This window comes from Prorops nasuta, unplaced genomic scaffold (genome assembly GCF_024137725.1).
Source record: "Prorops nasuta isolate Cenicafe-Biocafe unplaced genomic scaffold, Cenicafe_Pnas_1.2 PNAS00002, whole genome shotgun sequence".
Taxonomy (NCBI): Eukaryota; Metazoa; Arthropoda; class Insecta; order Hymenoptera; family Bethylidae; genus Prorops; species Prorops nasuta.
Genome location: NW_027116799.1, coordinates 11,116,823 through 11,129,110, shown reverse-complemented (window position 1 = coordinate 11,129,110; position 12,288 = coordinate 11,116,823). Strand labels below are relative to the sequence as shown.

Here is a 12,288-nt window from a genome sequence, read left to right as displayed (position 1 = left end):
AGCGATGACACAGTAACCATAATATGGTGAATCTATTCCTTTCATTTTAATGCTCAATCCACATAGCTCCATCCTCAGTATAGTGACATAGTAAACACATTACTATAATTTAATCTGAAATAAAATCCCACAAAGTACCACAAAATATTTATGTCTTACATTTTATATTATAAAATTTATTGTTATACTTATCTAAAATGTTCAGTCCTTTATATACTTTTAAAAATTATTTTTATGTACATTTTACAAATTTCGTCACTTTATTTATCCACTTATACCATCAGTATATCAGCTATCAGTAAGATTAAAACTGTCACTTTATTTCTTTATATTACTTTATAACTTGTGGTATGTATGTACGATACAATAAATACTAACATTTGTTTTGGCTCACGGACCATGCATTATGTATTTTGAAATTAGTAATTGGAAGATTGATCGAGCTTCGCGAAGCGAAGCGAAGGTCGATCAAAATTATATGAAGAGCCTCGTACGAGATGATTACAATGTAGTACACTTTGTACTCACTAGGTGTCGCAACGTTTTTAGAGTAAAAAACACTCTTCAGAGTTCTATAACACTATAGTTTATGTTAAACAAATTATATGTTGAAAATGAAACTGTACTATTCCACTACCTCTAACAACCCTTGGACCCTGGGAACTCCCGGATCTCAATATTTTTAGAGTACATAGTAACCGTTGGGGTGGGTTTTACTTGTTTCCCCAAAAACAAGAAAGAGGGAGGATTGTAATCATTTCGTACGAGGCTCTTCATACAGTTGAGCCCAATAATCTTGCGTCAGGTGAGGAGAAGTAGAAATCAGAGGGGCGAAGGGATTTCTAGGGAGTTTGTCCGCAGCTGTCAAATGGCGCGATTAACCCTAAATTTTGGATCGTAAACAAAAATAATATTTTCTTAAAACGATTGCGGAAAAGAAAGAAGTATTTTAATACATAACAGAGAAGAAAAAATATATTAGATGAGTATAAAGTAATAACAAAAATGAAAATTAATGTAAATTTTTAAGGAAATATACTTTGTGGTTATTTTATTTCTGTTACAGGCTAAATCCTATTCTTCATGAGTTTAAATCGCAGGAAAGAAATACTTAAAGACCAATGAATGAAAATGGACTGATTTATGAAGCATTTCTGTGTGGCCCAGTCATTTCAATAATTGTGACATAATGTTATAATAGTGAAAGTGTAAGCGATTGCTGTGTATACAAAGAAATTTCATTACAAAATAATAATAATTTTGTATGATAATGTTTTGAATCCTATTATTATAAATTAAAGCTAGTTCAATTAAAATTAATTATTTTTATTTCTTCCTTAACCACACACAGATTATATACGTACAGAGTAATTACATATTCTTGTAGAACCTATCTTTAAGCTAATATAACTAAATTGTAACTATTTTATATCTGCATGTTATAACTATTTGTTTCAATGATTTTTATTATTCAAAGTGAAACAAATTGTATAAATTTTCTACTAATTTCTTATTGATTCGTCACATATGCTTCCACATCTCGTATGACATTTATTTGCCTTGAATGTTCCTTCTTCTTCTAGTTTTCAATGCATATACCAATAATTCTCTGGATATTTTTAAATATGCTCAAATATGCTTATTCTGCTGTCTAATTGTTTCTATAATAATTAAGATGATTGGTAAACTATTGCTGTATTAAATTTGAAGAATGGACACTGGACTTATTGTACTTAAATATGTTTGGCACCTCATCCACCTGATATCTTTTTCTTCTATTTGAGAGGATATTGTCGACCAATACGTTTATATATACTGCTGAGTTCAGCTTGTTTTCAGCTTCAAATTATATTTTCCAGCTACATATTTGGATATCCATTTCCAATATTCAATACTTATTTTATTATTCCTATTTGTTCATGAGACTTATCTGTCCTAAAACCTTAATTTATCCAGTCATCATATGTATATCCTATCATTTTCAGATGATTGACAAATCTTTCTATCAATCCTGACAACATTATAATAAGAGTAAGGAAATAAGAGTATTCTATATTCAAAATGTATATTCAAACACGTTGCTGGAAAACTACTTGAAGCTAAAAAATAAGATGAACTCAGTATTATACACATAACTTTTAAGGAACTTTATCTAATCAAGTATTATGAGAACATATCTCACAGAAAAGAGGCCTAATTTAAATAGCTGTGCGAAACAGTGCCCCAAGTTGGCTCCGAACCTGTGGTCAGAAAGGAAGGTCTTATTCTAGAATAAAATATTCAAGGCAGAGTTAATAGGTAAAAGTGTTCTTTATTCAAATAAATAAAAAATATACAAACGTTTACAAAGTAATTTTATGTACAAGAAAAACCGCGATATTTACGAGTCGGCGACATTTTCCCACCCGCTTATAGTAATTTTTATAATATACAGTTGGCAATTCTGAACTCATGAATCATAAAATATCAGATTAAAACTTAAGGCGTAATATTGGCCGGCAGTTTTGGTTTTTGACAGCTTTGAAAGGTACAATTGTGTATTTGATATGAAGTATGATTTCAAATATTTCAATGCACAAATATTATTTTTTGAGTGAAAGTGCTAAACACAATATAAATAAAAATGAAGATAATTAAGCACGCTAGTTATAATATGCAAAATGAAAATAATATTTCTGCTATATTTTATTTAATGTAAAGTAGTGGGGATTAACTGTCTTAAATATTTAACAAAACTTTACTAATATTAACTGAAAATAAAAAGTAATGATTTCTTTTTTAGGTTGGAGAAAAGCAACTTAATATGGAAATGGTTATAATCTGCAAGATAAGAAATACCACTGAAGCTATAGCATATATCAGATAAGTTACAAATTATTTGCCTTTATATTATCAACTTTTACACAAAGACAATGAATAAGTGTTACTTTGTGAAAATTTTAATTCCTTCCGCAGGCTGTACAATTAACTCTCATTCATCTTGCAAATGTTATCGACAAGAGTAACCTGGATGTTGGACTTCAAAGTAATGTCCCCTCGACAATTTATTGGTATACATATGATAGGAGCAATAATGTTGGTTTACTTTGTGCTGCTAGAGGAATATACAAATAAAGCGACAAATAAAACCATTGCATATATGTAAACATTTCCAGGTAAAAATACAATTTTCAACTATTTAACTGTGGTTGATATCTAAACAGTAATATATTCCCTTTTTTATTTTAATAAGACGGTTGCCTTAGATGGTCTAAATATTTTTAATAAGACAAATTAATTTTAGGTGAAAATAGAGTAATAATTTCTTATTTAGATCATAAATGTTTTATTTCAATGTGAAAGCAGTTATAATATACATAATCAGAGATACCATCAGTTGTAGTATCGTATAGCAATTTTATAAGTGGAAGAAAACATTATCATGGTTTTATTAGATTGATCCCAATTAACTTTCAATATAATGCTTAACTCGTCTATATTTCAATTAATTACAACACTAAAGTTCAAGCTTAGTTCGGTATATAAATTTGGTCCAAAATAATTGTAAATTGTTTCTATCCATACTATCAATTCTTACAATAAGAAAATGTAATAGGTCTGTGTGTTTGTGTGGGTATAGAAATTTTAATTTCTTTGTAGGTCTTAATTATTTCTTTTTGCTGGCAATGTTATTGATATATGTAGAATAACAGGACTTTCGAATTGTAACAAAAAGTTCTATTTGGTTATTGATTTACAAGAGCAATAAAAGATAGTTTCAATTACTAATCTATCAAAGATACATTCAAATTAATAATATTGCAAAGATAAGCAAGTAAACATTTAAATATCTATTTAACAATTAAACTAACATATTTATTTAATTATTTCTATTTATTATTTCAAAGATAAATACATCTTCATCCATCTTCCAATATCGATTTTTTAATAATATTAACTGATCTACAAAGTTATCGTATGAATCGTTATCTATTTCAATTTGTGGAATTAAGTTTTGTTTATATATAGTGTTATCAATTTGTTTTAATTTAATATTTTGTAATTGAAGAATCATATTTTCCTTTTCTTTGTTTTTTAATTGCTGCACTTCTTCTAGGTTGTCAAATAAGTTTGTAATTTCCTCATAATTTTTTTCTTGCATTATTTTTTCAATTTGTTAAAAAAAATGGAGAATTTCAACATTTTTACGACACCTTTTTTTTCTCTGGATTTAAATGTGGTGTTTTTAAACATTTCAATAGTATTTAAATTTTCAGTGACAGTACATTTCAAAGTATCTGCAATATAAAAATGGGAAAATTATTTAAAGTAAGTATTTTTTACATAAATATAAATCAGATTACAATATATTCTGAGATAGATTAACGTTAATATCAACCACAGTTAAATAGTTGAAATTGTATTTTTACCTGGAAATGTTCACATATATGCAATGGTTTTATTTGTCGCTTTATTTGTATATTCCTCTAGCAGCACAAAGTAAACCAACATTATTGCTCCTATCATATGTATACCAATAAATTGTCGAGGGGACATTACTTTGAAGTTCAACATCCAGGTTACTCTTGTCGATAACATTTGCAGGATGAATGAGTGTTAATTGTACAGCCTGCGGAAGGAATTAAAATTTTCACAAAGTAACACTTATTCATTTTCTTTGTGTAAAAGTTGATAATATAAAGGCAAATAATTTGTAACTTATCTGATATATGCTATAGCTTCAGTGGTATTTCTTATCTTGCAGATTATAACCATTTCCATATTAAGTTGCTTTTCTCCAACCTAAAAAAGAAATCATTACTTTTTATTTTCAGTTAATATTAGTAAAGTTTTGTTAAATATTTAAGACAGTTAATCCCCACTACTTTACATTAAATAAAATATAGCAGAAATATTATTTTCCTTTTGCATATTATAGCTAGCGTGCTTAATTATCTTCATTTTTATTTATATTGTGTTTAGCACTTTCATTCAAAAAATAATATTTGTGCATTGAAATCATACTTCATATCAAATACACAATACCTTTTAAAGCTGTCAAAAACCAAAACTTCCGGCCAATATTACGCCTTAAGTTTTAATCTGATATTTTATGATTCATGAGTTCAGAGTTGCCAACTGTATATTATAAAAATTACTATAAGCGGGTGGGAAAATGTCGCCGACTCATATTTACAATGGCGAAGGCCTAGGGAATTTGCTGCCGTTAAATTCTGGGGAATTTCTTTTCGCAGAAGATTCCCCAGAACCCCAAGACTCAAAATTCCCCAGGAGGGAACGCGGACTTAGAAACTCCCTGACTGGACAATTTTTCCTAGGGTATTCCCTAGTAAAATCCCCAGCCACGGGAGGAAGCGAAGTAGGAGAGGTGGATTTAGGGAAGGGGAAGTCCCCTTACCCCTCAGCCCCCTTCTCCCAGAGCTATGGTGGCTCCGAGCCACCCCAACCCCTAGGGTGAATCTACCCCTCCCACTACCCGACTCGTCGAGAGCCCTGGATTTGAGGGTCGGAACACTGGGTCCGAGGTAGTCCTCGGAGGCAGTGTGGAGGGGAAGGAGAGGGTGGACTTCTCCCGGGCAGTCCCCGGAGAAATTTCCTTTAGGAGGGAGGAAATGCCGCAGAGGGGTAGTCCCCTCTTGGTTGGCAGTGGGTGGTGGGTGATACTTACCAAAGTATGCTCCCAATGAGTTCGCCAGTGGAGGCGCTCTTAGTTGGCCGTGGAGGCGCTGCCGATGAGGCGTCAAAAAAAGGTGCTGCTGTTGCTGCGGGTAGCAGCGGTCGAGCAAGGCTGAGGTGCGATGGGTCCTTATCAAGGACCCATCTATATAATTACGCGACACTAATCTTGCCAGCGAGAGAGCTGCCGCGGGCGCTGGCCACCTAGTGGCCAAGCGCGCAAGTAGTGTCGCTTCGCGGCCGCGACGCGCCAGGGCCAGAAGACGCGCAAGCGCGCCGCGGAGAGAGAGACAGATAGAGCGGCTAGACGCTGTCGGTCTAGCCGTCTATTGTGAGCGCAATAGAGATGGGAGATATAACAGAGAAATGCGGAATCTACTTCGCAACATTTTCTGCTCCTCCCAATCTCAAACAAACTCCCCCCGTTGACGCGATGGCGTCAAAACAAGGAAGAAGAAAGTTAAGCAACCTGAAGAGTCCCAGGAAGCTTGAGAAGGAGAGATGACAATCTGAAGAGTCCCAGGATGCCGGAAGCAAGGTGAAGATAGACCCTGATAAGACCCAAAGTGAGGGCTAAGAGGGGAGTTTACAGAGTTGCGAGAGACTCCGTTGAATCTCTTTTCTTGCGGTTTTAAGGACAGCTACGCGAGCTACTCCGTCCACCCCAGGAACTAGTTTGAGAATCCGCCCCAAGGTCCACATACGGGGAGGATTGTTAGGTACTTTGACAAGCACCAAATCTCCTTCACCGAATTCCGAGTTAGAGTTCTGCCATTTCGGTCTATGTTGCAAAGTGTGTAAGTATTCGGAAGACCACTTCTTCCAAAAGGTCTCGGTGATTCGATTTACGGTTTGCCAACGGTTTAATGATGATTCTCGTAAATCCAAGGTGGATAATTCAGGTGGGGAATTTAACGCCCGTCCTGACAAAAAATGCCCCGGAGTGAGTACGTCCAACGACTCTGGATCATCATGTAACCGCGATATAGGTCGTGAATTTAGGCAGGCCTCGATCTTAGTCAGTAGTGTGGTCATTTCCTCGAAATTAGGCACGAAAACTCCGAGGGAGCGTTTCAGGTGGTGTTTCATACTTTTTACAGCACTTTCCCAAAGACCGCCCCAGTGGGGAGTAGCGACCGGAATGAATTTCCACTCGATTTCACGGAAGGACTCGGTGGGTTGACCGCGGGCGGCTTCTAAGGCACATCGGTAGGCGCGTTTTAGTTCCGCGTCCGCTCCTTGAAAATTAAGGCCGTTGTCTGAGTACATAACGGCGGGTTTTCCACGACGAGAAATGAATCGAGACAGCGCAGCGAGGAAGGCCTCGGTATCCAATCGAGAAACGAGTTCCAAGTGAACAGCACGGGTAGATAGACATACGAACACTGCCACGTAACATTTCATGGATTTTGCGTTACGACCGTGATGCAATTTAACCAAGAAAGGCCCAGCATAGTCTACTCCGGTGTGTTCAAAAGTGAAGCTTCGCGAAACCCTAGCGGCAGGGAGTGATCCCATAAGCTGGTTACCGAGTTTAGCGCGTTCGCGAACACACGTGACGCACTTGTGAACGCATGATTTTACTAGATTTCGCGCATTCACGACCCAAAACTTTTGTCGCAACGTGGACAAAGTTAGTTGGAGCCCCTCGTGAAGTGTATCTAGGTGCGTTTGCCTAATGAGTATGGCCGTTAAGTGGCAATCCGGAAGAATAATAGGGTGTTTCATTTGTTCAGAAATTTCGGCGTTCCGAAGCCGCCCCTCTATTCTTAGGATTCCTTGTGAATCAATGACCGGATGTAAGGAAAGAAGCTTTGACCGCGACGGTATACGTAACCCATGATTCAAGGCTGAGATTTCGCTCGCGAAGTGCGTTCGTTGAACAACCTTTACCAAGGCTTCAATCGAACTGCGAATTTCCGTTGCAGACAGGAGGGAGTCCTCCCATTGGCCGTTTTTTCTGGTCCGCTGGACAAATCGAAGAACATAGGCCATAACTCGGACCAGTTTAGACCAAGATGAAAACTTATCAAAAAACCAACACTCAGTTGTGTCGAATTGAGCGGTTAACGCTACCTTCCGACTTTCTTCCGCGGTTTCAAAGACCTGAACGGGATTTGCGGTGTGCTCACGGAGAAAAGCAGGCCCATGCCACCAAAGTGAGTCCTCTGATAACTGTTGAGCACTGGTTCCTCTTGAGCACAAGTCTGCAGGATTCAACTTAGTGGGTACATGATGCCAGCTGGCTTCCGATAAATGTGTTTGGATATATGAAACGCGATTAGCCACAAACGTCTTCCAATGCACAGGTTGCTTTGCTATCCAGGCTAAAGCGACTTGCGAATCCGAATAGCAACGAATCGCATCACAACTCCCGACCAAGCTTCCCTTGCCGTGAACCAATAACTTGACTAGAAGGGCAGCTGCGACCAACTCCAGACGAGGGATTGAAGTGGTCTTGATCGGAGCGACCTTTGTTTTAGACATTACTAAATGTACCGAGAGTTTAGCGTCCTCATCAGTGAGGCGTTCATAAACGACTGCGCCGTACGCAAGTTCTGAGGCGTCACAAAATCCAATTAATTCGCGTTTTCCAGTAGTAAGTGATTGTCCGGTCCACCGTGGAATCCGTAAAGTCTGTAAGTCTCGGAGATGCTCATAGCACTTGAGCCATTTTGACTTAATAGGCTCAGGAATTTCTTCATCCCAAGAGAGTTTAAGCAACCAGGTGGATTGCATTAACTGCTTTAGAGTGATGATTATTGGAGAAATCCATCCCAATGGATCGAAGATCTTAGCATTCTCTGATAAGAGGATGCGTTTGGTTAGTACACCAATGCGTGAAGGAGAAACACGGAAGCGGAAGCTATCATCCCCGTGATCCCAATATATGCCCAAGACTTTACTTGATCCAGCAGGATCCTCAAAGAAAGAATGCAGCTCGGTAGGTTCAAGCGGGGAAGACCCCGGTTGATTGAATGCCCATTTGCTTAAGGAGAAGCCCCCTTTTGCCAGTAGAGCGATGAGTTGTTCCCTAACCGAACTAAGTTGCTGTAAGTCATGGGCCCCAAAAAGTATATCGTCTACATAAGTAGAATTTAACAACACATCCTGCGCGAGAGGGAAGTTAGCTCCGTCCGTGTAAGCTAATTCGCGCAAAACTCGCGAGGATATGAAAGGTGCCGGTCCAGTACCGTAGGTCACCGTGTTGAGTTCGAAGGCCTGAAGCTCACCGGAATCAGACTTCCATAAAATGTTCTGATACTTGCGGTCCTCAAAACGCACAAGAATCTGTCTGAACATTTTAACAATGTCAGTGACGCCTACATATCGAAAGGAACGCCAATTTATTAGGATCCGCGTGATGTCCTGTTGGAGCTTGGGTCCAATGAATAACGTATCGTTAAGCGAGACGCCAGTAGAAGTTTTAGATGATGCGTTGAATACAACGCGAATCTTGGTCTTCTGATTCTCGGTCTTGAATACTGCATGATGAGGCAGGAAGACGCGAAAGTCAGAGTTCCTAGGAACAGGAGACATATGTCCCAACATAAGATACTCCTGTAAGAATTGAGAATAACTTTCAGCCTGTTCTGGAGAAGTATCCAATCGCCGAAGTATTCTTGATAAGGTTTTCTCTGCTACCCGAGAAGAAGAACCTAGATTATGCCTTTCGATGTCGGATCGAAAAGGTAAGGCAACGTCAAAACGACCCGAAGGGGTGCGTGATACCGTATCCACAAAATGTTGTTCACAGAGGGAGTCCTCTGTGGACATGGGTTTGACCTCAGGAACTTCTTCCAGTTCCCAGAAGTCGCGAAGAGTGTTTTCGAAGTCAAAGCAATGATGAACCGTGTAACTATGGGAGCGACCAGCCTTGGATAAGACTCCGGCTACGATCCACCCGAAAATCGTCTGCTGAGCAAGTACTGAATGATCAGGACAACGAATGTACGGACCTTCTACCACCTCAGCAAGATAATCTGCACCAAGGAGCACATCAATTGGAACCTTGGTAGAAGCGAAAGTATCTGCGAGCTCAATTCCGTTTAGTGCTGGAATAGATGACGGGGAATAAGACGGAGGTAGATATGGAGTAATCTTTGATAAGATTATTGCGGTTACATCCAATGAAGCACCGTGTCGTTTGAGAGAATGAAGGGTAATCTGTGCCTCCGCTCGCACGGTTTGAGCCGAATTCACTCCATGGATGGTAGCGTTGATACGTTGTCGCGGTACTCGTAACTGCTGAGCTAACTTTTCTGAGATAAAGGAAGTTTCTGAGCCCGGGTCAACTAAACCGCGGACTATAACACGAGAACCGTCATGAGCATCAATCCTGGCAGAGAACGTGGCCAATAGGACTGATCGTGTATCGGTAACGCTAAGATGCGTTGTAGAATGCGTGCTAGAGGGTTCAGGCTCGGAAGCGGAGTTTGTCGCAGGGGTAGTCCCCCGTGACTTGCTCCCCCCGGTGCCAGATTTGTCAAAATGCAACAACGTATGATGCATTTTACTACATTTCCTGCATCGTGACGAAGAAGAACAATTGGAGCAACTATGCCCTGGCCTCAGGCAGTTGATGCAGAGGTTCTGTGAAAATGCAAACTTTGATCGAGCCTGAGGGGTCAATGCAAGGTAGTCCTTGCACTGATACAAGAGATGGTTACTACCACAGTGAGCACAACCGGTACTATTCACACTCGCAGCGTGTGACTTCAAGGATTTCCCCGATTCTTTTTGGAAGTCTTAGGTTTGTTGCCTAATGATTGCAAAGAGTTAATGTGACGCGTTAGAAACTCCGAAAATTGAAGAAAGGTGGGGTAATCCTTGCTGCTTCCCAGATACATCTCCCAGGCCAAGCGGAGGGTGTCATCCAGTTTGTTCTTCAGTGAATGAACAATGATGGGATCCCAATGATCGACGCCGTAACCCATAGTTTTGAGGGCGTTGAGCGCAACCGTGACAGAGTCCCTAACTTCCTTGAGAACTTTAAAATTGTCACCCCGAAGCGTGGGTACTTGCGAGATCTGGTCCAAGAACGTATCCGTGATCATTCGTCTGTCAGTATACCTAGCTACTAGAGTGTCCCATGCTATCTCATAGTTCTCGGAGGTGATCGCTAAAGATTTAATGACCGTAGCCGCTTCACCTTGCAAGCAAGATTTTAGATAGTGGAACTTGTCTCGCCCGGAGACATATGCCTTTTCATGAACAATGGAACTGAATGTTTCATAAAAGTTGTTCCATTCTAAATAATCCCCGGAAAACTTCGGCAAATCGATAATTGGAAGCCTAATGTGGTTTATTTCGCCTGAAGGCGCCGTGGGACCTGATGCTGGCATCACCTGATTGGAGCGAAGTTCATCTAAATGTCCTAGGATGTATTCTTCCGCGTCACTATGGGCATCAAGGGCCGCTTCATACCAGTTTTCGGTTACGTAATCCATTTTAGCTAATTCAGCCGGTTTAGTATGAGTAGTGATCTTAACGTGAGTTTTATGCAACACCTTAAGCCACTTCTCGACGGCCGCAAGCCTATCCTCCAAGAAAGGGAGGGTGAAGTTGCGTACTCCACGTTTCTTAATGTTAACGACCAACCGAACGAATTCATCCCGAATCATGGGCACGTAATTGATCGCTTCTAGTAATTCCCCTGAGCTAGGCGTAGTCATCTTGAATCTCTATTCCAGAACAAACCACAATCTTAACCCAGTCAGAATCTCCAACTTAAAAACACTGATGCACTTCGAACGTTTTTTGCCGGATATCCGGCTCGAAGGACCAAAAATTTGTGCGAAACAGTGCCCCAAGTTGGCTCCGAACCTGTGGTCAGAAAGGAAGGTCTTATTCTAGAATAAAATATTCAAGGCAGAGTTAATAGGTAAAAGTGTTCTTTATTCAAATAAATAAAAAATATACAAACGTTTACAAAGTAATTTTATGTACAAGAAAAACCGCGATATTTACAATGGCGAAGGCCTAGGGAATTTGCTACCGTTAAATTCTGGGGAATTTCTTTTCGCAGAAGATTCCCCAGAACCCCAAGACTCAAAATTCCCCAGGAGGGAACGCGGACTTAGAAACTCCCTGACTGGACAATTTTTCCTAGGGTATTCCCTAGTAAAATCCCCAGCCACGGGAGGAAGCGAAGTAGGAGAGGTGGATTTAGGGAAGGGGAAGTCCCCTTCCCCCTCAGCCCCCTTCTCCCAGAGCTATGGTGGCTCCGAGCCACCCCAACCCCTAGGGTGAATCTACCCCTCCCACTACCCGACTCGTCGAGAGCCCTGGATTTGAGGGTCGGAACACTGGGTCCGAGGTAGTCCTCGGAGGCAGTGTGGAGGGGAAGGAGAGGGTGGACTTCTCCCGGGCAGTCCCCGAAGAAATTTCCTTTAGGAGGGAGGAAATGCCGCAGAGGGGTAGTCCCCTCTTGGTTGGCAGTGGGTGGTGGGTGATACTTACCAAAGTATGCTCCCAATGAGTTCGCCAGTGGAGGCGCTCTTAGTTGGCCGTGGAGGCGCTGCCGATGAGGCGTCAAAAAAAGGTGCTGCTGTTGCTGCGGGTAGCAGCGGTCGAGCAAGGCTGAGGTGCGATGGGTCCTTATCAAGGACC

General features: G+C 40.1%; 1 protein-coding gene across 1 annotated transcript; it reads right to left on the bottom strand.

The window, feature by feature from the left end:
• Positions 1 to 4,698: 4,698 nt before the first annotated feature.
• Positions 4,699 to 10,188, bottom strand: LOC136781025 (uncharacterized). Its single transcript, XM_066739687.1, has 2 exons — positions 9,124 to 10,188; positions 4,699 to 4,782 (listed from the first exon to the last, which is right to left on the bottom strand). The coding sequence occupies exons 1-2, from the start codon at positions 10,186 to 10,188 to the stop codon at positions 4,699 to 4,701; spliced, it is 1,149 nt and encodes a 382-aa protein (XP_066595784.1).
• Positions 10,189 to 12,288: the final 2,100 nt, after the last annotated feature.